General features: G+C 47.8%; 8 protein-coding genes across 13 annotated transcripts; 2 read left to right on the forward strand and 6 right to left on the reverse strand.

Moving 5' to 3' along the window:
* Positions 1-134: 134 nt before the first annotated feature.
* On the forward strand, positions 135-1,305 carry FOXG_00838 (uncharacterized protein). Its single transcript, XM_018377443.1, has one exon. The coding sequence runs from the start codon at positions 417-419 to the stop codon at positions 1,041-1,043; it is 627 nt and encodes a 208-aa protein (XP_018233167.1). The 5' UTR covers positions 135-416; the 3' UTR covers positions 1,044-1,305.
* Positions 1,306-1,724: 419 nt separating this feature from the next.
* FOXG_00839 (uncharacterized protein) lies at positions 1,725-2,547 on the reverse strand (the record flags this gene model as incomplete). Its single annotated transcript, XM_018377444.1, has 2 exons — positions 1,725-2,399; positions 2,464-2,547. 2 exons carry the CDS (start codon positions 2,545-2,547, stop codon positions 1,725-1,727), a joined length of 759 nt encoding a protein of 252 aa, XP_018233168.1.
* Positions 2,548-3,182: 635 nt separating this feature from the next.
* FOXG_17960 (uncharacterized protein) lies at positions 3,183-5,886 on the reverse strand. 5 transcript variants are annotated; one of them, XM_018397983.1, is made up of 4 exons: positions 5,215-5,886; positions 4,914-5,135; positions 4,691-4,856; positions 3,183-4,640 (listed from the first exon to the last, which is right to left on the reverse strand). In XM_018397983.1, exons 1-4 carry the CDS (start codon positions 5,580-5,582, stop codon positions 3,780-3,782), a joined length of 1,617 nt encoding a protein of 538 aa, XP_018233169.1. In that variant the 5' UTR covers positions 5,583-5,886; the 3' UTR covers positions 3,183-3,779. The 5 variants fall into 5 exon arrangements, with proteins under 5 accessions (XP_018233169.1, XP_018233170.1, XP_018233173.1 ...); XM_018397984.1 differs by having other exon boundaries at positions 5,211-5,802; XM_018397987.1 differs by having other exon boundaries at positions 5,069-5,135; positions 5,215-5,754.
* A 520-nt stretch (positions 5,887-6,406) lies between these two features.
* On the reverse strand, positions 6,407-8,806 carry FOXG_00842 (uncharacterized protein). Its single transcript, XM_018377445.1, has 4 exons — positions 8,314-8,806; positions 8,002-8,253; positions 7,742-7,949; positions 6,407-7,689 (listed from the first exon to the last, which is right to left on the reverse strand). Exons 1-4 carry the CDS (start codon positions 8,697-8,699, stop codon positions 6,715-6,717), a joined length of 1,821 nt encoding a protein of 606 aa, XP_018233174.1. The 5' UTR covers positions 8,700-8,806; the 3' UTR covers positions 6,407-6,714.
* Positions 8,807-10,019: 1,213 nt separating this feature from the next.
* FOXG_00843 (uncharacterized protein) lies at positions 10,020-12,880 on the reverse strand. The gene is made up of 4 exons (XM_018377446.1): positions 12,218-12,880; positions 11,889-12,146; positions 11,617-11,836; positions 10,020-11,566 (listed from the first exon to the last, which is right to left on the reverse strand). The coding sequence occupies exons 1-4, from the start codon at positions 12,625-12,627 to the stop codon at positions 10,559-10,561; spliced, it is 1,896 nt and encodes a 631-aa protein (XP_018233175.1). The 5' UTR covers positions 12,628-12,880; the 3' UTR covers positions 10,020-10,558.
* A 2,140-nt stretch (positions 12,881-15,020) lies between these two features.
* FOXG_17961 (uncharacterized protein) lies at positions 15,021-17,507 on the forward strand. Its single transcript, XM_018397988.1, has 2 exons — positions 15,021-15,751; positions 15,803-17,507. Exons 1-2 carry the CDS (start codon positions 15,034-15,036, stop codon positions 16,705-16,707), a joined length of 1,623 nt encoding a protein of 540 aa, XP_018233176.1. The 5' UTR covers positions 15,021-15,033; the 3' UTR covers positions 16,708-17,507.
* Positions 16,587-17,516, reverse strand: FOXG_00844 (phosphatidylinositol glycan, class P). Its single transcript, XM_018377447.1, has one exon. It carries the CDS (start codon positions 17,456-17,458, stop codon positions 16,733-16,735), a length of 726 nt encoding a protein of 241 aa, XP_018233177.1. The 5' UTR covers positions 17,459-17,516; the 3' UTR covers positions 16,587-16,732.
* Positions 17,517-17,695: 179 nt separating this feature from the next.
* Positions 17,696-22,903, reverse strand: FOXG_00845 (uncharacterized protein). Of its 2 annotated transcripts, XM_018377448.1 has the most exons (3): positions 22,512-22,903; positions 22,021-22,462; positions 17,696-21,972 (listed from the first exon to the last, which is right to left on the reverse strand). In XM_018377448.1, exons 1-3 carry the CDS (start codon positions 22,854-22,856, stop codon positions 17,969-17,971), a joined length of 4,791 nt encoding a protein of 1,596 aa, XP_018233178.1. In that variant the 5' UTR covers positions 22,857-22,903; the 3' UTR covers positions 17,696-17,968. The 2 variants fall into 2 exon arrangements, with proteins under 2 accessions (XP_018233178.1, XP_018233179.1); XM_018377449.1 differs by lacking the exon at positions 22,512-22,903 and having other exon boundaries at positions 22,021-22,510.

The raw sequence follows: 22,903 nt of genomic DNA on the forward strand, positions 1-22,903 counted from the left end.
CCGACCCGAGATCGATGGGAATTTGTTAGCAACTGCACACTTTTGAGCATCAGGAACGCTCCATGGATGATCCATTATGGGGAGTCATCTCATCCAATGAAACTCTTAGTCTGTACCGTAAAACATGTTCGATTAGTGTCGATCTCCGTCATAATCTTATCCAACTTTTTGCTGCAGGCATGAGCATGATGCATCCAAGGTTGACGTCACTCTGGCTGCCGGGATAGCCAGCAATCAGGATTTGGAACTCGCAAGCATGGAAAATACATGAAACTTGGTATTTCTGCTTCTGTTTTTCTGTATTTTATGTCTTGCATTCCCCATTTTCATTCTGCCCTGCATTGTCCCTCTTGCATCTAAAAGCAGATCGGATCTTCAAACTAGTACATATCTCTTCAACACAGACAACCGCCATCATGCCGACTATGCTTGGTCTCACCAACGATCGCTCGCCTCACGGGCTTAACGCTGAAGAAAGCAAATTCGGTGGTCCCTCCAGCCAGAGAGGCATGGAACTTACCCCGCGCCAACAAAACGGTAGCATTGTATCCGGCATCGAAGGCTCCGACTTCTTCAACGGTGGTGGCAAGCAAAAGGAGCACGACGCAGATGAGGAATCAGATGAGGAGAACCTCAAGACCATCAAGGGCCGTAACCTCTCCGCCGTCAAGGAGATGGAGACTCTTCTCTGGCGTGCCCTCTGCGACAAGCCCAAGACTGCCCTCAAGTACATCGCCAAGGACGCCGTCATGTCGAACCGCTTCCTCTTCGGCGACCCTGTCCCCCGAACCGCTGACTCTGATCCCTCTCTAGAGGAAGAGATCAAGCACTGTGAGGAGTGGCTCGCCTACAAGATGCACGACCCCCAGCCCGTCGAGATTGGTCTCATGGCTGCTGCCATTGGCTACAAGGTCACCCTCTTCCGCCAACTTGACCAAGGAGATGGCAACTTTGGCATGCAGACCGTTCAAGCTACGTGCTCGAGCTCCTGGAGGCAACTTGCTAGTGGCGACTGGGAGCTTACCAGTATGTTTGCTGGTTAAACGGTTTGATGATATGGATGATTGCATGAAATGGACCGGCGTTAAATGATGAATGGAGTATTGGTTGGTGATTCGTGCCTAAAGGAGCTACATCATAAATATGAATAACAGATTACTTGCACATAAAATCTCTATGTAAAATCTTTTGTCATTCCTTCAGTTGAATCTCTCACCTTTATGGCATGTACGCAATATGAGGTGAATAAGAAGGCTTTTATCTTGTGGCAAACAACGCTTTATTCTTAAATCCACTAATGTAAGCTTCTTGATACCTTCATGTCAAACCATTCAATACCAACGCTTTAACTAAGATACTGGTAGCTGCCTCCAAACTCCAGCTCTCCAGAGTCCAGGATTGAAAGCCGAAGATCACGAATCAATCTAAGCGGTCCAACGTCTTGGACCAAGACTTTCGATAATTATCTCGAAAGTTGGATCTCCCTTCCCATTTGGTGGAGTTTTCTTTGTCAATGCGTCAATAAGATGTCTGAATCTCTGCTGTAACACATGAAACCTCTCTTCAGTGCGAGCTTTCCGTTGATATACCAGATCTTCTCCCCCAACAGTACACTCGAGGGAGATAGTTACGCCGCTATCTTTTTCGAAATGTATCTCTTCTATAATCTCTGCAAGCGACATGCCAAAGAAGCTTCGTGCTGGACACCATTGATAACTCGAGTACTAATCGGTGTGGTAGACTGTGAAGTCGATAGCGAATAGGCGGTCGTTTGCAATCATTGTGACAATAGAGTCGGGGGATGAGTGGGCACTGGCAGTTGGATCATGGCCGTGATCTTGTTCTTGGTCGTAATCTTCTTCTTTACCGTAATTCTCTTCGTGTACGTAAGAAGAATATGGTTCTTCATCTACCGGCTCCTCGTCCTCGTCCTGAGCAGAAGGGTATCCCTCATCTCGTAAGGACTCTGGTATAGGTGTATCAGGCCTTCTCCCAAGGCCTGACTGGCGATCTTGAATTCCCAAATCCTCTGTGATCAGAGAATTATTCGATTTCGACTGATCAACTTGGGAAGTCGAGATTGATTGCCCTGGAATCTTTGGTGGTTCTGCGTTGCTGTTCGAAGCTTCGACCGAAGAGGAGATAGGATGATCTTGACCTTGCGCATAGTCACTCTTTGAAGTTACCTTGTGACTCGTGGCAACAACGGTAAATGAAGGTTTACTTTCCGAGGTTTCCGAGGATCTGGATGAAGAACTGGTGTGATCTGCCGCTGGATCGTCCTTATTGATAGTTTTATCCAAAGCCATGTCGGGTACCTCTTCCGTGCTACCGCGAGACAATGACGATGACTGATCGTGGCTGCCAGATCCGTTGCGGTCCTTTGGACTATTTTCTGACTGTTAGAAGATACGTTAGCACTCAATGAAACAGGATGGTAATTGCTCGATGCTCTGGGCATACAGTCGGGTCAATGCCACAGCTGCTGTCTGTCAGATTCTCCCACGACATCTGCCTCTTGGAGAGGGGTGCTCTTGGAGGGGCCATTCAAGATTGGAGCAAGACATGCATAGGATTTACTTCTCTTGATGAAGGTTTGGTTTGGATCAGAAGAACTTACCATGGTTTTTCGGTGGTACTTGGATTGAAACTGTCCTAGCGATGTTGTCTCGAGAATATGCGCTTGATCTCTGTATCTTCTGAAGAGTACTTTATGATGATTAAAGAAAGTAGCCTTGCTGTTACTAGTGACTGATTGTGTTGAAAATATCGTCTTGTGATGTAAGGACGAAGACTGGGTAGGGACTCAGAAACGATTAATGGCGAAGCTTCGGTATGGGCCAGGAGTGTGTACCTACTCTAAAAGACATCTCAAAATAATAAGGCAAGTTGGTCCTCTGGAAGGTGCTACTATCACCTTGAGGAGAGCTTCGAAGTTTGTCAAGGAAAGAAGGCCACACAAGCTGTTCATATCACGACAGAGTCATTGCTATTATCGAGCAGCCCCTTGGGGGGGGCAAGAGTAGGTATCTCAGACCTTGAATCAGGGCGCCATGTAATAACGAATGCATGCACGTAGCCAAAAGACCCCCTAGACTTATTAAAAGCTTATCCAAGTCTTTTTGTTCCTTATGATTGAGGTCTTATGTGGTGCCCCAAAAAGATAGACTGAGACAGCTGGGCACGGCAGAAATGATTATATCAATATATCAATTCTTTAGCATAGTAACAGTAATATTATTTGAACTCATGGCTGTGTTGAGGCCTGTGGCTGTTCCAGCACCGAATGCCATAATTCCCGTGCTCTTGCTGACGGTGAATGTGCTGAAGCACATCTATTCTGGTGGAACATTTGCTGTGGACAGCTATAGTGGCTTCGGTCGAAATTCCCAGCTGGTAGATCACATCACCGTAGGATCCAATCGCATCTTGACCGACCCAAGAGGACTGTATCATGATCTTATCCAGGCCGTACCGCGGATGACGGAATCCCAATAACGAACTCGAATCCCCCCCAAGACGCCATGATGACCGACTCATCATCTCCAGCTCTCTGGTAGCCGAGAGCATCACCACACCTCGTCTGTTGTTCCACATTTCCAACGTTTCAAGTTCTTGTATCTTCAGCGCGGCGTCAGCGGCGTCATGGAGCATGTCGCTAATATCTCATGGACTCGTGTCGTCATTGATGAGTTTCGAAGTCGACGCCGGAGATTTGTGACTTGTAAATCTGTTCCCTTCATTCATCGATCCATCTCTTACGGGAAAGATTTCTCATATCACTCCCTAAGTGGCTCAATACTAATCTCGTAGTCCAGCCTCTTTCCGTGGTTTTTCACATCCCGTGTATCGCTCTCAATACAACGGAGAAACTGCTGACGAATGTTCCCAAAAACATCCTCGTTGTACAGATACACTTGCCGGAGACAGAACTTGGGCCCGTATTGGCGTATGCATAGCCCTGTTATCATTTCCTTATCGTTCATGGGTAGAACATCCATAAACTGTTTGAGGGTCATTGTGAAGAATTCGACTGCTGAAATGTTGAACGGGTCGCCGTGACTACCATCGTGAAAGGAAAAAGAGAATTGAAGAGGGGTAGGAGTATCTGTATTGTGCCCGCGGAGATGGCAGCTCAGTAAGCGCCTGGCCGCAGCTGTGTCATAGGAGATACTGCTGAGCTCTTCAATGTCTCGCCCAGACGTGGCAGTAGTCTCGTTCTGAGAGAGTGGAGTAGATCCAAGCTTTACAGGCTGGTCTGTAGCTGCTCTTTCTGTTACATTTCCAGGAATATGAGTACTGCTATCCTCTCCAATAGACGGAACTACTCGTATCGCAGTTTTGAACCCACAGACGATCTCATCCGTGGTATTCCTCTCTGCCTCTGGTGATAGCTCCTGGGTGTCATTCGTTCCTGACCCTTCACCCATGGAAGCAACAGGCACAGGAACAGATTTTCGACTTGACCTCCGACGGTCTTGTCTGGGAGAAACTGCTCGGGCGACTGATTCAAGCCGAACATTAGCATCTCGAGAGAACGGATCGGCTGTGGGTCCACGGAAACCGCTGAGACGCGGGCTTTTTGTGCGCAACGGTGACGCCTCGGATTGTGATAGAGGCCTTTTGGTTGGCAGCACAGGCTTTTCAGTGTCAGTAGAGTGGTACCAGAATTACTCAAGAGAATTCTTACGCTTGTTGCTGAAGGTTGGCTAGATTCCTGAGCTGGCTCAGGGTTCACATGCTCATCCTGAACCACACTCGGTAGCGGCGTGACAGCATCTGAGGGCATAGTCTGACTCTGTACTGTATGTCTAATCTCTTCAAGTGAAGGTAACTCTGGAGAATGAGAAGGCTCTCTAAACTCACCGTATTAGCACATACATCTACCACATTTGTTGACATCAATAGATCACCTCTTGAGGCTAGATTCACCAGATATCGGTGATGCTGGGGTATCAAATACTTGGTATTCGTAATCAGACTCATCGCTGGATAGATCAAGGGCAATAGGCTCGTCAGGCGCATCCCCTCGCTCGAAGAGATTGGTACGCCTCTTTTCTTTGCGAACCTTTATATTGTGTGATCTTCTGTTGTATAGCTGTCGAAAGAACAGCATCATCAATGTTTTGATGATCCTATACAGAATAGGTACAAACCCACTGTCAGTCACTCATCCGAGACGCGTCAGAAAGAATAAAAGGAGCTTAGACCGACTGTTGGGAATCCTGTGAATAACGGTACTTCTTGGTGTTTGCAGCAGAAGGCTCATCGGGCCAGAAACGAGGGCCATGGTTCTGTCTGACAAGGAAGTCCTTGACCATCCTGCGAATCTTTTGCTTGCATGGCTCGGAGGACCACTCCAACATATCTTTGTCGTCGATTATCTTTTCTTCTATGAAGCGGTTCATGTGAAATTTACGAGCAGTGTTGAACTCATTAAGTAGCGCCTTGTCTGCAGAATCGCCAAATCCAAGTTCGCTGAGTAGTTTCATGATCGGAGACACGTCCTTGGTAGTCCTCGTGCGTGAGGAAAATAGAAAAGGCCCCGTCCGACGCGCGGTACCTTTCTTCTTTGAGGTCATGATCAGGACGTAGAGGACAATTCAGGTATTTGCAGAGCAGGATTATTGAAAGGATGGGACGGCAGAACGGGGAGGTATTTAGTTAGATTGGATGCAAACCCCAGACTTCGATACCCCTGTGAGAGCCTCAGAGAAATGAGCATGGATCTTCAGGGAATATTGCAGTGAAGGCATGGTAACTTTCCACACATTACGGCCACCTAAAGTTAGCTCAGCGAGCCATTACTGGTAAGTAATGTAATGCTAGGGCCAAGTCTTGCATTTTTATAACAGCTGCAACAAAATATGATACTAGCCATGCACGTTGTGATGTTGGTTGTTGGCTGATGTCTCGCTCCTTACACCTGATGGTTTTCGCGGATCAGGCGACGGATGTAAGTGTTTCCGATTTCTTAGGAAATCAATCAGTGTCGGCTCTTCGATAACGCATTTAATTAGACTTTTGATCTAACTGAAATAAAACAATCCATTGTTACATACCGTGTGTAGACATTGTATTGTGTAATATTATGTTATTGTTTAAAGATGTTACAGCCAGTTCATAGACGGACCACACACTAGCCTTGCCCTGCTACCACTGTCTGTCCTTATCTTGTTCTGCAACCACAATTTTCCCATCGTCTAACTAGTAGTTTTCTCTTCTCTCCAACAACAAAAAGCAAATCCGAAGTTATTTCCCTGTTTCTCAGAAGGCCATTTACCCCTGTGAGACTACGGCAGCCTGCATTGCGTAACCACTCGTTGCACTGTTCGCCAACATTTCCACAGTATCAATCACTTACCGACATTCGAGCGGATAACATCCATATCGAAAGCAAAGACAATGGCAAAAACATAACTACATCTATTGATCGTATGTTTAAGATCTATACTGTGTCTTTTCTTTTCCCTTGTTCTTCCTACTGAAGAAGATTTCGTCTGTTCCAAATCCCTGTGCTTGATACGAAATAAAACTAGATATTGGCCCAATCGTTAACACCCTACGCGAGTCCAAACCATTAATCCCATCATTAATTCATCCCAACCTTAATATCCGCATATATATATATATACATAACTGGAGTATAGATAACGACAGCGCAACAAAGGAAAATAAGCGAAGAGGAAATAGTAGAATTGAGAAGCTCCATTCTCAGTAGAAGTCAAGCGCTCTGGAGATGTGGATCGAATAGGCCAATTCCGGCCTCTCGGCCTTCGGAAGCGACCGAGAACGCTCAAACTCTTCAATAATAATGTCCAAACACTCCAGCTTGAAGAAACGAAAGTCACTATCTCCATTGCGCAGAGCCGGAGCTGGTAAACCGCGCTGGCGTCCAGGTATCAGCGACTTAAATAACAAGTGAAGACTCCCCAACTCGCGATTCGGAACTAGAGCGGCTGTCAATTCTTCAAGAGACATGTCGAATATAGACGAAGAAGGCCTCCATATCTCTAAAGACATGCAGTTGGAGATGCTGGATCGTAGTTCAATACGAGACGCCATAAGAGCTTTCGATTGTAATTTGAGGCGAGGGTTCCTCCTTGAGTCTGAGACATTCTGAGAAGCAGCTTGACTAAAATCTACCCCAGGAGCACCGCTCTCCTGAACTGGAGTTGCCTCTTGTGCCGGTGTTGGCTCCTGGATGAGCGCCATATCTCCGACGGGCTCAGGATGAGGCAGCGTGGGTTGAATTTGAGATTCATCAACTGTGTGCTCCTGAACCCCGTCGGCGGAGCCTGTATCAGTAGTTGTAGCGTGACATTCCTCTATGGCCGATACAGTAGCTTGAGCGTCTCGCTCAGCGCGTCGAGCAGCTTCTACTCTTGGTGTTCTCTCGGGCTCGAAAGTCTTTCTCCCTACACTACGACTACCATGACGGGGTAAGGGGCCTTTGAACGGGGAGCCTCTTGTTGGCTGATTTGGTGCCGACCAGTTGCTGTGTTGCGATGACTGCATAGATGAAGACGAAGTCTCATCATACACTGCAACCTCTTCTTCGGGGGCACTATCTAGTCGGGCAATGCGTTTCCTGGCGCGTTTAGTGGGCAGATGTTGTGGCTGGGAGGACGAAGGTTGTGGAGTAGTGTCATCGTTGAGCTCAGCTGGTCGCTTGCCATTGTTCTGGGCCTGCCATGCACATTAGTTTCTGAGAAGGATGTGGATCAGTAGATGTACTAACCCTCTGTTCATCCGGTTGCAGGAGGTCGAGAGTTTCGTCAAGGCCGGTGGCCATAGTCTCCTGAGTCGGAGGAGCAAAGTTCTGAATGTTGGGGTCGAAAGGAATGCCAATCATGGCACGGATATGTTCCGAGTTTTCAGGCCCGTTACTTTCGAACCTCTCGTCGTAAAACGGAGCCATAGGTTGGCCAGCAAAGGGGGCGTGAGTTCTCAACATCATGTCAGGCAAGGAATTTCAGAGGGTGGTGGCGAATTACCTACTCGGACACTCCTTGAACAAATGGTGGCATCTCATCTAAATATATAGGGTTATCCGCACTCTGGCCCCTGATATCTGGTGTATTGTGTAGTACTCGGTGATCAGTGCCGTCAGAGTTATCCTGAGCCTTGATGGGTCTATCGATTGTGTTGGTGGGTTGCGAGAGTAGCTGAGCAGTGGCCACACTTGACGTTTTGTGTCGCTTGTATTCCTTAGCTGTGCGCCAAAAGACCTTGATCATGAGACGGTGTATCCTATTATGGCCATTGTCAGCTATGCTCAAGACCAAAGGTGTATGTATTTCGAAGGCATACTTAGCAGAGTCTTTGTGATATCGCAATGGGCGTGATGTGTCAAGGTGGCACCTGTCAGGCCAGTACTCAACCCCCTTTCCTTGAGTATCAAGAAAGTCCCTAGTGATTTCGAGAAGTCCTCTCTTATGAGAAGGATCTGTCCACTTAGTGAGCCTGTAACCGGGGATACCTTCAGTGGATTTGAATTGCTCGATCTGGTGTCGAATGGCTCGCTTGAAGGCAATGTCTTGATCTTGACCAGGATGGCCGTACCCAAGCTCCTTACGCAGGTCTGTAAGACTGGCAATGGAGGTGGCCTTTGAAGTTTTGAAGATCCTCTCGCCAAACTTGCGAGACTTACCACGGGCTAGAGAGGCCATATCGATGTATGGTGTTGTGAGGTGCATACTTATTTATCTGAAGAGGATAGGAGGTGTATGTATGTCATGCTTATGGTCGATTACGAGTGAAAGCTGGTCGGGCAAGTGGTGGATGGACTCAGTTAAGATTGACGTAGTCAAGGCTCGATGGAGTACCAATGAATACCAGTGAGATTTACAAGGGGCGTTCATACCAGGTTCAAGGCTGTATTGTCTGCACGGGGAAGGGGACGCGGAAAGATGAGATGCTTCCGGGAACAGAGTCAGATAGCCTTGGAGTTGACCATCCTCACATCTTACTATGGGATATTTTAGAACATTCAGTTTCTTCTCATATACAAGTACCCCCCTGAGCTTGTATTGAGGGCACGCTTTTGCAGAGTGTCAAGTACTCGATAGTACCATCTTCAACTTTGCCATACTAAACATCAACTTAGTTACATACTGGTCAAATTATCCAGTTTCTCTTTAGAGTTTTACTTACTGCATTAAACTGATTTGAGAGCCAATATTCATGAGCAGAAAAGTGCAACGCTCGTTTTTGATACTTCTTGGGCATGAGATGGTTCACAACCAACAACCAACGCGCATAGACAAAAACAGCCATTGCAGGGATTATAAGGGAACTGTACAAACTCCACTTCACCAAAACGCGTCCCATTCTCTTCTCTTCTCTTCTCTTCTCTCCTTCCTCTCTATTAGCTTCTCTTGCCACTAATGATGGTGGTTGTGCCCATGATACAGGGCTGAATATACTGCCTTGGCAAGCTTCCTGGATGGAATTTCTGGCCAGTTAGAAGCCTCCAGAAACTGGCCATGGCCGATACGGATCATCCTCCCCACTTCATCGTCTTTCTGGAGATGCGTCAGGAGGGTTGAAACGACCAGGCCGGCAAGCTCTCGTTTCCCTACCGCTTGTCTTTTGCAGCATTGATGGTGAGCTCACCGCATCCTACGCCCGTCAGGTCGGTCTAATTGCTTTTCCTCCCTTCGGATGGCACAGCACAGGCCAAGATTGGCCTGAGCCGAAGCCAGATACCAGCAACACAGGTTTGTGATAGTGTCCAAGCTTCAGCCCCATCACTGCGCCTGTTTCATTTTGTGCCGTGAAAACTCTTCAAATCAGATCATTTTCATGCTGAGGCAACCTTGATCTTCACCGTATTATGGTTCGCAACGTGAATCTGTAAGGTAGTTTTCCTGGCCTACAAGGCAGTGAGTGGATGCTATGAATAGACAGTTGAAGGCGTTTGTTAGACAAGCGGAAACACGGCGCGTCCCTAGTTCCATTAGCTCCACAGAGAGTGCTGTAGTTTAATCAGTGTTTAGCGGAGTCTATCGCTATCCGTAAGGCGAGTTTGTCTTGAAGGGGAAATAGCCGAGCTGTAACGTCATGTTTCAAAGGAGGAACCATCTTTGCTTTTGTTATTTCGACATTCGGAGACGCCGTTGCTCGCTCTCTTCGTACACTTTTTCTCCCAGCAACGCTTTAGAACGAGATGCTTACGGGGACGGCACTTCCTGCTTCCTTGACGCCGCATACTGACAACCAGTGACTGTTCCCCATAACCTGAGAAACGCGTGCTTATCTTATATACACATATAATCGCATTCCTTCCCAGGTCTCTGGGCCCAAAAGGTTTTTCTATCGGCTGCTCTAAACTAAAGGTGCTATACAATTCTGTTATTACAAAAGTCTGGTACTTGATAAGAAACAAAAGACAAAACCACAGAACAGAACCCTGTTGACACGTTCATGCCCGTCTAACCATTAAAAGTCGTCAATCTGCCAATTTCCCAAGAATAAAATACAATACCATAGAAACACAAAGAAAGAAGAAAACGAATTTGCACCCATCCATACTAACTAAACTGTACAGTCCACTTCAAATAGAAATGGGCTTATCCGAAAAGTAAATCCAAAACTGTCGTCGCTGCAATACTGGAGTAGATGCAGCACCAGAATGTCGCTGCATAATAGCTCCCAGGCACTCATCTTTGAAGGATTCAAATCCATCTTCGTCGCCATTCTCGAATTCTTCATTCAAGTTGGACGTTCGGCCTCTGAGAGACATGTGAAGGGTTCGGCCGTGCCTCAACCCCAACTCCCTAGCCACAGCCGCAAGAGACATGTGGAATAAGAAAGATGAGGGTTTCCAAGACCTGAAGTCAACGCCATTAGCGATGTCGGATCTGATGACTATTTCACGTCCATTCAGCACTTGTCGCTGTATGTCTTCAGGCTCCAGATTCCCGGGGCTGCTGCCTTGCTGTCTCGCAGCACTAGCCTCTGGTCTCGCTGTAGACTCCGCCTCCCGCTCCCGACTTGGCCCAGCTTGAACCGTTGGAGTCTGCCTGACCGGCACATCAGGTAGCTTTCCTTGAGCTTTAGCGGAGAGGCCAGTAGTAGACGTGCCGTGGGCATCTAGTTGTTGGTCTACACCCGCTGCTATGGCTGCCTCTGTGGTCTGCCTTTCAGCCTGGCGAGTTAGCGCTGCTCTGATAGCTTCGGTTGGAGACTGGCTTTGTGTTTCCCCAGCTGAAGTTTTTGAGGTGGAATCATTAGTGGTGGCTGAGGGCTGTTTGCCTTGGCTCGCATTACTTCTGCGCTGAGGTCCAACTACAGCTGGGGGAGGTGATGGGGTTGGGGTTGGGTTCTCGGCAGCTTGAATCTGTTCTTCTGTAGCAGCCTCCGGTCGATAGATTGACTTGGTCTGCCGTTGAGAGACTCGGACTCTAGGACGGTGGCTCTGTGTCTTTCTGCCACCTCGAGTGCCTTTTGGAGGCTGACGTGTCGGTTTCGCAGACGTACTCGGGTCTTGTCTGGGGACTTTGGCCTGGCGGTTGCTATCATTGGAGTCTGACTCGACCGGGCGCTTGCCGTTAATCTGTGCCTATGAAAAGATTTAGTCTCGATAGGATGAACTTGATAGAAGGTACTAACAGTTTCAGTGGCCCTTGGCGGGCTTTTAGGCACTTCGTACGGGTCTGTCCTGCACGCATTATCTGCTTCTTCGGGAATAGGCATCATAGTTTCCGCTGTGTCAGGGACTAAAAGAGAAGACGAAAAGGGCTCAGAGCTCGAGCTCTCCTCTGGTGTATCCTGTCGTTGTGTATGGACAGTAAGATTAAGAGACATTCCAAAGGCTGCAAAGTGATCGTCTCTGGAGACCATGTCAGAAAGTCGTACTTCTGATGCGTTGGAGATGTTCTTACGTGGACGGCCCTGATGTGTTGGTTCTGGACTGCATGCTCTCAACATCTATGGGGTTGTCGATACTCTGGCCTTTGAGAATATGCGAGTTATTGAGAACTTGGTGTTTGTCGTCACTCGGCGTGTCCAGGGGCTTTAATGGTGAGGTGTCTCTGTCGCTAGGCTGTGATAGTAGCTTGGCAGAGGTAGAGTTTGAGGGTTTGTATCGCTTGTGCTCTCGGGCTGCACGCCAAAAGACTTTGATCATGAGACGACGTATCCTGTTTGAGTCAGTGATAGCTCATGTCAGGGGAATACTGTATGTTTAGTCCATCTGGGTCTGAGCACTCACCGAGAAGAGTCTTTAGAATACTCAAGACACCTTGTGTTAACAGAGTTGTGCCTCGCAGGCCAGAACTCAGGCCCCTTTCCCTTGGTATCGAGAAAGTCTTTGGTGACCTCTTGGAGTCCTCTTTGGTGAAGAGGCAACCTCCACTTGGTGAGTTTATATGCAGGTAGTTTGGTGCTAGGAGATATAAAAGATTCGATCTGGGTTCGAACAGCCCTCTTAAAGGCGATGTCCTGGTCTTGGCCTGGGTTGCCGTAGCCAAGGGCCTTGCGTAGTTCTGTGAGATGGGGGATAGTGGAGGTTTTTGTAGTTTTGAAGAGCCTGTCAAGGACTTTAGGGGGGCTTCCCTGAGCTTCGACTGGTTCCATGGTGTTGGCAACAGAAATATATATCTTTGAGGCAAACCTGTGCATCCCTTTTATGTGTAGGTAGGTCGCTTTTCAGGTTGGGGACGAATCTTGCCTGATGGACCGGTTGAGAGATTGCCGTATTAGGGATAGGATCACACTCCTTGAATAGCTTGAGCACTCAGTAAAGATCCTACCAATTCTTCCAAGGTAAGTGCTAAGCTTTTGGCCCGAGTGGAAGCCAGTTGAGTCTGTAATGAGCTTGCGCTTGAACTCTGGCGCAAGCATCCGTACACCGCGGAAGGATAGGGGGGATCCGCGTACCATCTGGGGGACGTAACGAGGCAGATTCGCGATAAATTTGCGTTCAGTTTCAACCAGATCTTAAACATTTTTCCCTGGCTCACAAGTATATGGCTTGTACCAGTTGTGTGGCTCAATTTCTCAGAGTGTAAGTCGCTGGATCAACCCATTCTCAATGCCATTGTATTGAAAGATCAGCTTATCAACAACCACCTCAAATTACTCACAATGCTCAAACTGTTTTAGCCATTTAACTATAATCCATTTTATCTCTTGCACAGTGAGCAGAAAAATCGAGGGGTACATCTTGTAACTTGTTCTGTCCAACCAGACTGTCGCCTTGTTCACAGAACCAACGGCCAACATGCATATACTCGAACCGCAGCAGCAGGGGTATTCTAATAAAAATGTAGAAACTCCACTCCACCATAACAAGCTGAGGGCGCTCTTGCAAAGCATCTTTGCTCTTTTCTCTTCCTTTACCACACCTATGGCCTCTATAGAGGCCTGACAGGGGGGCTGTTGTTAAGACTTTCGGTCTGCTAAATTACTCAGGACAGTCAGTAATTTTCTATCTCTGGGAAATGTTTCAGCTCGTCCCAGACGAGGTGGGAATGGTACCAATCTTGCCGCCTTGCCGCCTTGACAGCTGGCCAAGCTGTCAGTTTTGCGGGCACCATGATGAGTTCACCGTCTTTTGTCTCATGAAATCTGCTTGACAGGTTCGTTTTGCTTTTCCTCCGTTGACGTGTCAGAGCGAGGTCAAAGGGGTGACCTGTTTTGGGCATTGGCAAGAGTCGAGATCAACACTGCAAGATGGTTCGGCACGCTTTATCCTATCTTGACAGTCACAGATCGCGACTTTCCACTCACACTTTGTCCTATCCCTACGGTGGTAACGGCCACAAGATCATCTTAACTTATGAAAACTCTTCAAGTCAGATCATTCTGAAGCATAACATCATCCTGTCTCCGTTGTCGTCATCTGTTACAACGAGGCAGCGTGGATCTCCAGAATCTCCAGCTCATAAGGCTATCTATCTAATTTTAGACAGCTGCCAAAAGTGTCTAGAGCTAAGGAGACTCGGCTATTCCCTAGCGAACTCCGCAATAGTAGTTTAAACGTGAGGTAGAGTCTGGCAGTTTGCATTGCTATTGTGAGCATTGAGTACCGACTGCAAGGTAACGGGATCTCAAAAGGGAAATCACCGAACTCTGAAGTCGAGACTCTGCCGTGCATCGTCTGGTTCCTTGTTCCTGAAGATAAGATACCTAGCATTGTTACGCTCCGTCCAAGCTCTTCAGTCATAGGTCTCCCAGCAACCCTCCATAGCAACAAGATGCTATTCGGACTTGTATTTCCTGCCATGCAAATGCAGGTCTTATCTGGCCCGTGCCAAATAATTCATCTCTTTCGTCCTGGTCTTGAAACAAAAGGTGCTTCCCAGGTCCTTGGATCAGAGGCTGCAGCTCTGGGGCGCGAACCACTACCAGACGGTACCTTGAGTTGAATGGTACATCAACTGAATCCTTGTTCAGAAGCATCTGTATCCTCAGCCACCCGGGAATAACATGTCACAGTAAGAATAGCACGGATGGTCGTGCTGCCACCCATTCTTACGTGTTAGTGAGTGATGTGCATAAGATGGATAATAGTTATAAAAGGACAACTATGTGCATAATTTTAATTGCACAAAACCCTTCTTTTGCTGAGACTGGGAAATATTCAAGAAGGATTCCCTACATTAGCCAGTGTATGGGAATGAGCACACTCCTTTTCTCAACCAAACCAAATGGTTAGTACTGAACTCCCTCAAGACCATATCAATCAGTCACACTGATTCTTAGTTTCTAGTTATAAGATGGACTCACTTACATTAGTCAAGATCCCAAGACTTTTGACATGCCATTTTCATGTAGTATCTCTAGGGTAGACAGTCGGCATCAATTGAGGAGCACCAGGACACCTTGGGAGACATCCATTACATATGCTCCGATTCTTAATCACCATAAGCCGATACAAGCGAGTCCTAGTCACTTAAAGACTTGGTCATCATTTGGTAGTGGCCAGTCAGAGCTCCCTTCACCTTCAGCCTACAGTCCTTAGTCATACTGCACATCCATTCAGCCGCAGCTATATATACCGACTCATGATCCAAGCCTGGAGAAATGCTCATTTATTACAGACACAGTGTATACAACATGTCTATAAAATGCCCCATAATAGAAGCGCCTGAAGCTCGATCCACGCCCCGGACAAAAGATGACAATGGCAGCTGGTTATCTGCCGATGGACCATATCTCACTTACATCAAGCAGAGCTGTAGTCGACAGCCCAATCTCGAGTTACCCGATGGACGGAATCGCGCTATTATGCTGTGCGATAGACAGCATGTTCGAGCGACAGTTCTCGAGTTAAATAGTGAAGGTAAAATGCTGTCGCCTGCGGAATTCCCTCATGTTACACAACTGAGGAATCATTTTTCTCAACTGCGAAAGTTGCGTCAAGATGGTCAAAGTCATCGGACGATCTATCTTGTCGAAGGCTTAAACACAGAAGTTATAGCACTTTTAGGTGACGAACTCCAGGTAGACCCTATGTTCTTTGTCACTCATGAGAGAACGTCGACATATCTGCGATGGCCTTACGAGCCCAATCTAGCACCATGCTTACCTTCACTCATTGATGGGAATCGATCATTTGCTGCAAGCTACTACGACATTCGAGCTCTCAGTGAAGAATTCGGGTCATTCAGCGTAGGATGTGCAGAATCGGGTAGAGACGCTTTGAGGACCAAGCTCGGCAAGGATTGGGAGCCTACAGTTATCCTTCACAGAAAATGTTCATTCTGGAAAACAACATTTTCCAATCAAAATGACTGGAGTGGTAAGTTACTATTATCATAGTCTTAAGAATAGTCAAATTGATATTCTGTAGTTTTAATCCTCTGTGATCCACCCTTTCGAAAAGCTCATATATGGCATAAACCACAGCCAAAATCTGAGACGTGGTCACTCAAGACTATAGAATTTTCTGCACCTCCGTTTCAAGGAGGATATGCAGATTTTATCCCCAGTCCCTGGACTGTACGGAGCAGAACATCAGGACCTTCACGAGAATGTCTATATGACGACTTGCTTCACTACTACACCGAATGCTACAATGACATATCTGCCAGGCAAGCAGCTCAGCTAGACATCACTGTTTTCGTGAGGAAGATCATAGCGTCTCATTATATGCTTTTGATCGAATACCACGATGCGCTTCTATCGACAATGGCATTTCCCTTGCAGCGAAAAGACAATTTTGCATCTGTTCAGACAACATCTCTCGAAGCATCATGGAGCAATATCCAACTTTTATGCAGTCGACTCAGCAGATATATCAAGGATGTTTCACAAATAATGCTACAGTTACACATCAGATTTGACGATCCCGTAGTTCCAATCGATTACACACAGTGGACAGAAAGCGAGTCAGATTTTCAGTACATTTATATGAGATTGCAGTCTCTCAGACAAAGAGCAGAGTTTCTAAGCGAGTCGCTTACTGGAGTGACGGGTATCAATGGAGCTGCAAGGTCTATTCGCGAAGCAAAGACCATCAAGACGTTTACTATCGTAGCGCTCATTTTTATTCCTTTGTCATTCTCTACGAGTCTGTTTAGCATGTCTGAGCGGTATTTACCAGGCGAGAAGAACTTTGGGGTCTTTTTTAGTGTGTCGTTACCACTTTTGGTCTTCATTTTTGCCGTTATACTATTATTTGATCTGGGATATGATGAGAATAGTAGTTGGACGTTCAAGACATTTACAACCAGAATATGGAGGTTGTTATTCTAAGCATGTTGCGAATAAACAAACACTGTCAGGTCTCATCATCTACATACATATCTTCACCGTCCTCTCTTCCCTCTCCATACAAAACCTCACAAACACCTGCCAGCGGAATATCCATCACCGCATCCGTTCCCTCACTCCAAATCTCCCTCCATCTCAATCTCCCATCTCCATGCACCTTTCTCTCCCTATTACGACTCCCCCTCAATCTTCCCTTCGCATCAATCTCCGCCAACTTTCCCGCCCCATCAACGACAGTCTCAACACTCGATAGTGGCACCGTCAACATCTCTGTGTTAAAAGCAGCGAGAGCTACGTAGATGTACACCACTGTCATGACGATAAAAGCCGGTATGGCGAGCGCCCACCATCGGTTGGGATAGTAGTATATCCCCAGGGCGTGCAGAAATGGCGAAGGGAGATAGCCCCATAGGAGGTAAATGAGGAATGTCAGACTGCTGAAGAGATACAGCACAAAGCCGTAGTATTCGTACGTCGGCACCTTTGGCGCGGCTCTAGGTACAGGCGCGATTGCATCGTCATCAGATGCGTCTGGTGTTGTTGGCCGTGAAGGGCGTAGAAGAGATGTGAGTGAGGGCGAAGGGGGCAAAGGCGTTGGAGGTCGCCCATAAAATGGAGGCGCAAAAAGATTCTGCGACAATTGTCGTGGGGGAGAATCTTCGTCTTCTCCGGACGAACTGGCCGATTGAGCGTCTGAGAGGATATCGTCCTCGTCATCTGAGCTGAGTGACATGTTGATTGTGATTTGTCTGTTTCTGTACGAACAAGACTGTAGTTTGAAGTGTCAAAAGTTGAGGTCCAGGGCAATGTGACAACGTCACTCAGTTGAGTTTAGGCCAGGTACCCGCTACAACGGGGCTGTTCTAGTGCCTCGTCTAGCACGTTCAAACTTCCAGAAAGCTTATCTGCACCACCTTAAAAGTCATGAAGCAATTGAACTGGACTGAACTGAAAAGAACAATAACAACAAGACTACTAAATTTTTTATGATCTGGGTTGTTTATTTATTAGATCTGATTGCTTCCACTATCTCATCAGAATAACACCCAGTATCCATGTACCCATGGCTACCACTCGACCACTCGACCACTCGACCACTCGACCACTCGACCACTCTCCTTTCCGCTACCCTCACTCTGATTAAGCTATATCCAAGAGTCATCATCATTAATCCACATCTTTAATATCTAACTAGGTCATACACTTTGTACAAAAGAGCCCTCTCTTGAAGAAAACTTTAGTCTCACCCATCAATAGGGCATCTATACTCTCTCTCAACAACACCCACCACTCCATTCTGCTGCCTTTCCTGCAACTCATCTAGACAGCTCTGGTGATAAATGTGCCGGCAAGCCAATACTACCAAAGGCCCCATAGGCTTGTCCTTATTACTGCCCACGCCGCTGTTGGCGTTGGTCTCGATGAGCATGCTCGACGGTCTCGTGTCGACTCCCTTACCCTTAGCCTTGAGATCCGTTTCGCCATCATCTCCCTTGGCACGCTCCGCTGCGTTGGCTTGCCTTTCTTTCCTTCTCTTTTCTTCAACAGCCTGTTTATCCTCCCACGCCTCGAAAACTGCTGTTCCAGCGACTCCAGGTCCCCACACTCTTCGGCTGCATGCTTCACACGTTGATCCTCTTGGTCGCCATCCCCTTTGACGAAGCTCGACTGATTGATTGACATTGACAAATAGACTGCGCTCCAACAGACGATTCGATAGCTTGAGGATTGACTCCTCATACGCATACGCCGAGAAGATGGACGCTAGTACACCTCGAAGATCTGCCAGGTTTGGTGATGACGCAGCCGCTTGTGTCAAGAACGCCCTGAGAATGCGCAGAAAAGACAGGCTGGAACCGGCATTTGATAGCAGCTTCGACCCCGACTGAGATGTCGTCTGGCTGGATGTCGTTGTAAGCAGTGCCGTGAATGTGTGCTGAACCAGCGAGCGAAGAAGAGCCACTAGCTTCTCCTCATCAAACTCGTCGTCACTGATATTCTGCTCAGCAGCAGCGCTGAGAGCAGGTGACAGTTTCTTGGTGGTTTGCACACATGCATCGATCAGACTCAGCCATAAAGCCTCGTCCGGTGACAGTGCCTCAGTTGCCGTTTTTGGAGCCTTCTGGACCAATTTTGACTTCTTAGTCGAAGATTTGGTCTGGCCTTGACATAACCATATGCCAACATGAACATATTTCTGAAGAGCTTCGAGAAGACCCTCAGCGGCGTACCCAAGGCTTGGTCCTGAATGCTGTTCCTCAGCACCTGTCAATAGTCCATGCATTGCGGACTCCAAGGTCTTGAGATGCTTGACAAGTCGTTCCATAGCGTCCTTGACTTGGCCTTCCCGAGCCATCAACACAACGGCCGCATCAATCACACCAGTCTCCTCCATCGTTGGCAGCAGCTTTTCAAGCCTCAAATCAGTTGACTGCACAAGACCAACGTAATCAGATACATGAGACGGCTCAAATTTGCACATGAGCTGCACATAACGTTCGACCAAGTCACGAGCGGCCACCAACTTATCATCTGCTGTTGGCTCCTCTGGCTCCAGCAATGTCTTGAGATATGTGTGCTGTAGGTCTGGTGCATCCTCGGCAGAGCCAATCATGTGCTGATGTAACTCCAAGCCTTGCTCTGCTAGAGTCTTCGCAGTTAATGCGGCATCAAGCTCAAGTAGTCTTCGTGCATGTTCCTTAACGACAGTGAGCACTTCCTGAATCTGACGTCCAGTCAGCCCTGTCTGAGGTCGCAGGCATTCGCGAAGGCAGTCGAAAACCAGCTCTTGGTCTTCCGGGTCCTCAAAATACGTCTGGGCAAGATTTCCATATTGCTTATCCGTCTTGTATATGCGCTTCAGGATACGATAGAACCCTGCCTTCTTGAACAACGGCATCAACTCAGGCATGTCTGACGGGTGATAGACAGAGAGTAAATATTCAGCGCTGAGCTGTGCATCCTCAGCCAAGTCGAGGCCTGGATAATTGCACAGACCAGTCAAGACGCGCGAGAGTGTTGTGCCTGAAAAGAGAAGGTATTGTGGGAACTTTGGAAGGTTCCGCGCAATAAACATGTCGAGGTAGATGGTATCCTCAGGGGCAAAGTCGTTTGGGTTCATGACGTCCAGTAAGATAGAGAGAACATATTGCCGGTTTATGGTTTGTCCAAAGATCTGTTCTTCCGGCATGTCTCCCTTAGAACCGTTCATGTGCTGATCGGTGGAGTCATTCAGGAAAGGGTCCTCGAATGCCTCGTTCAACGCGCTCAGAAAGCTAGGGGCATCCAGTTTGAGAATCATGCGAAGGTAGGGAAACGATGGCTGCGACTCAGAGTTGGGGATGGTACGGAACTCGTTCCCACTGCCTTTGGGCCAGGTAATAGTTCTTCCGGAAAAGAAAAACCAGTAAATCTCAGATTTAGCTTTGGTTGCCATCTCTTCACTCATCGCTTCATCGTTTGGATACACCCTGCCAGTCAGTGTATAAGACAAATATGGGAAAATCTTGAAGGCGTTGATGCTGAAGAAGTCATCTGCTGGATTGTTTGCCGTGAAGTCCCCATCAACCATGAGGGGTATCAACAGAGACAGAAGATCAATCATAGGAGTGATATAGTCACCAAGTGCCTGATTCCAGACGTAGATCAGAGCATCGTACAAGCTGTGTTGCTTACACAGCAATGTTATCTGGTCAAGGTCCAGTGTCGCTGTCTCCATGTGGCAGATCATTTCCTCAAGCCTGCTCTCCCATCCTCGACTGACGTAGTGCTGGACCAAATCTTTCACAACAGTTGGAGGCACCATCGTGATGGTCTTCTCGAGGATATATGGTTCGAGACACTCAAGAAAGATACCTCCAGTATCAGCATCTTCGTACCAGTCATACATGTCCTCAAAAAGGAAGTCCTGGTTGTCGACGGCTTGACAAGCTGTGAAACAGGTCTCTGCTAATTGCTTCATGTGCTCATCGTCGTAGCTCTCGGGATCCTTCTGACGCTGACCAAAAGCATACTTCAAAGAGGCACTGATGATCTCCATAATCTTGTCACGAACCATAGTGTGACGCAATGAAGGATCTTCCGGCAATCCAACGGTGAGCTTGTCTGCATCGCCAGTATAGTAAGAAGTGGCGAGCTGGATAGCGCCCAGGTAGTCGCCATTTTCCATCATAGCAATAAGTCTGTCGGCCCAGTTTGACAATGCGCCAATTGAAACTTCATTGAAGCCAAGGATAAATATCCTCCCCTTGTACGCTTTGAAGCTCATGTAGAAAGCATCAGCTACAACGCCATGCATCGAGGAATCGTTCTCATCAAGCTGCTCCACGAGAGTGTGCAGCTGCTCTGAGAACAGGTCTGCATGGTATATGTACTTTTGCACAAGATCGAAGCCCTCTGTCATGCGCATGCTCCTGTCTTCAAGTACGATCATTCTTTGAGATATCGTAAGCACCGCTAGTACTGAACGGCTGAGCCATTGCACAGCAACAATCGCTTCTTCGCACTTCCACCTGCTTCGTGCCTTGAATCTGTACGATGCAGGCTGGTCCTTGTCTTCACGGGGATACTCGTCTACATCCAGCACTGTCAAGATATTGGACCAGCAGTACGCAAGCTTCACCTTCGAAATATCGCTGCCGGTTTGAGGGTCAGGAACCTTCAGCTTCACTGCTGGGAACCATGCCAAACAGCCTGTCATCGCGCTGTGAGGGGGAACATCCTTAGGTCGCGCCGACTTGTGTTGAGTCTGTGCCACTGGTGTAGTTGACACAATAACAAGAAGATATGGCGTCAGCATAGCTGTCAACCCGAGAGTGTCTGTTGAGCACTCAACATTGCCAAGGGGTAGAGGTGCGAAGGCAAGAACGGTGCTAGGCTTGACCGTCTTCCCTGGAGGCATTGGCGCATCCGGATATCGACCAAGAATCCGATGGGTTTTCACGGTTCGTCCGAGTGCACCGGTTCCTCTAGTCGCTAGATGCGAGAAAGCCATGCCCTTGTTATCAGCTGAAACAAGGGCTGTATGGCGGGTTCCCAGGAACCCAAGGTGAGTGATAGCAACGTCAGGGACATGTCCATCTGCCGTGCGATTTTGGAGCTGCGATGGCTCCAAATGTGGTATTGTTAGAAAAGGTCTCGAGGCACGACCTGTATCCCAGGTAAAGATGTTTCCACTCGCATGTCCTCCTGCAATTGTAGTATGATCTGCGGATATCGCTATAGCGGTGATTGGCCCAGATTCGACAGCTAAACCATGTCAATTTCATGCAGCGCAGCGAACAGATTGTAACCTACCTTTTGTCCCTGGGCCAATAATCATTTTGAGATTTTGGTTATAATCGAACACTAATATTATACCCTTCGACGTTCCAAGCACTATCGTTGCTGATACAGCAAGGCAAGTTGGGGAACCAAAGCTTCGTTTCCCTGCCTCAGAGAATGCATGACCATTAAGCTTCCGTAACTTTGTCCAACGAACCACCTCCCATGGCGGCGTGGGTGTTTCTAGATCGGCTTGGTCGAGGAGGAATTGCGAGCTTAAAGAGACATTACGGCTATGGCTGGAAAGAAAAGGAAATGCCGGAGACGACGAGCGAGGTGTATTGATTGCCGAGGAGGAGATTCGCGACTGAAATCGACGATCGAAAGGTCGGAAAGATGGTGAGGGACTGCTCAGGCCAGGACGAGAGGCTACAGATGGGAGAACGCTGCTTCCAGGAGAGGAGACAAATGATCCCTGCGGTAGGTTAGAATATGGCTCGAGATCCTGGAATTGGTGCTCCTACTTGAATAGATGGTGTATCGTCAGGTCCCGACAAGACCGAATCTATCGGGCTACCAGCACGCTTTGGTAGACCATGCAAAGAGCTTCCACCCAAAGAGCTCACATCCGAGCTATCTTGATGTTGCTGCTGCATGATCTCGCGATATCTATTCGTAACGGATCCGTTTCCTATTGGAACCGGTGTAAGATGACGGTCGGGCCCGTCACCGTCCTCCAGTAAACCATCATTACCGGCATCAGCATCAGCATCCACATCGGTACCAGCTAACGTAGGCGCATCATTTATCGTGTCGCCATTGTCCAAGCCCACGTCTCCCGCGAGCGACAAATCTTCTGAATCGGCCATTGCGCTCTGGATTCCATCACTGCATGCGCAAGCACTACCGCGTCGAG

This window comes from Fusarium oxysporum, chromosome 1 (assembly GCF_000149955.1).
Source record: "Fusarium oxysporum f. sp. lycopersici 4287 chromosome 1, whole genome shotgun sequence".
Taxonomy (NCBI): domain Eukaryota; kingdom Fungi; phylum Ascomycota; class Sordariomycetes; order Hypocreales; family Nectriaceae; genus Fusarium; species Fusarium oxysporum.

Bases quoted from the DNA above. Each gene is read 5' to 3' on its own strand.
- FOXG_00838 (XM_018377443.1), top strand. From the start codon at position 417: ATGCCGACTATGCTTGGTCTCACCAACGATCGCTCGCCTCACGGGCTT.
- FOXG_17960 (XM_018397983.1), bottom strand. From the start codon at position 5,582: ATGACCTCAAAGAAGAAAGGTACCGCGCGTCGGACGGGGCCTTTTCTA. The intron at 4,857-4,913 runs GTGATCTATTGA...CGGTGAGTTTAG, and splicing joins GGTGAATCTAGCCTCAAGAG to AGAGCCTTCTCATTCTCCAG. The intron at 4,641-4,690 runs GTAAGAATTCTC...GACACTGAAAAG, and splicing joins GCCAACCTTCAGCAACAAGC to CCTGTGCTGCCAACCAAAAG.
- FOXG_00842 (XM_018377445.1), bottom strand. From the start codon at position 8,699: ATGCACCTCACAACACCATACATCGATATGGCCTCTCTAGCCCGTGGT. The intron at 8,254-8,313 runs GTATGCCTTCGA...TGGCCATAATAG, and splicing joins TATCACAAAGACTCTGCTAA to GATACACCGTCTCATGATCA. The intron at 7,950-8,001 runs GTAGGTAATTCG...CATGATGTTGAG, and splicing joins TTTGTTCAAGGAGTGTCCGA to AACTCACGCCCCCTTTGCTG.
- FOXG_00843 (XM_018377446.1), bottom strand. From the start codon at position 12,627: ATGCACAGGTTTGCCTCAAAGATATATATTTCTGTTGCCAACACCATG. The intron at 12,147-12,217 runs GTGAGTGCTCAG...TGACTCAAACAG, and splicing joins TATTCTAAAGACTCTTCTCG to GATACGTCGTCTCATGATCA. The intron at 11,567-11,616 runs GTTAGTACCTTC...ATCTTTTCATAG, and splicing joins CGCCAAGGGCCACTGAAACT to GCACAGATTAACGGCAAGCG.
- FOXG_17961 (XM_018397988.1), top strand. From the start codon at position 15,034: ATGCTCATTTATTACAGACACAGTGTATACAACATGTCTATAAAATGC. The intron at 15,752-15,802 runs GTAAGTTACTAT...GATATTCTGTAG, and splicing joins CAATCAAAATGACTGGAGTG to TTTTAATCCTCTGTGATCCA.
- FOXG_00844 (XM_018377447.1), bottom strand. From the start codon at position 17,458: ATGTCACTCAGCTCAGATGACGAGGACGATATCCTCTCAGACGCTCAA.
- FOXG_00845 (XM_018377448.1), bottom strand. From the start codon at position 22,856: ATGGCCGATTCAGAAGATTTGTCGCTCGCGGGAGACGTGGGCTTGGAC. The intron at 22,463-22,511 runs GTAGGAGCACCA...AACCTACCGCAG, and splicing joins ACGATACACCATCTATTCAA to GGATCATTTGTCTCCTCTCC. The intron at 21,973-22,020 runs GTAGGTTACAAT...GACATGGTTTAG, and splicing joins TATTGGCCCAGGGACAAAAG to CTGTCGAATCTGGGCCAATC.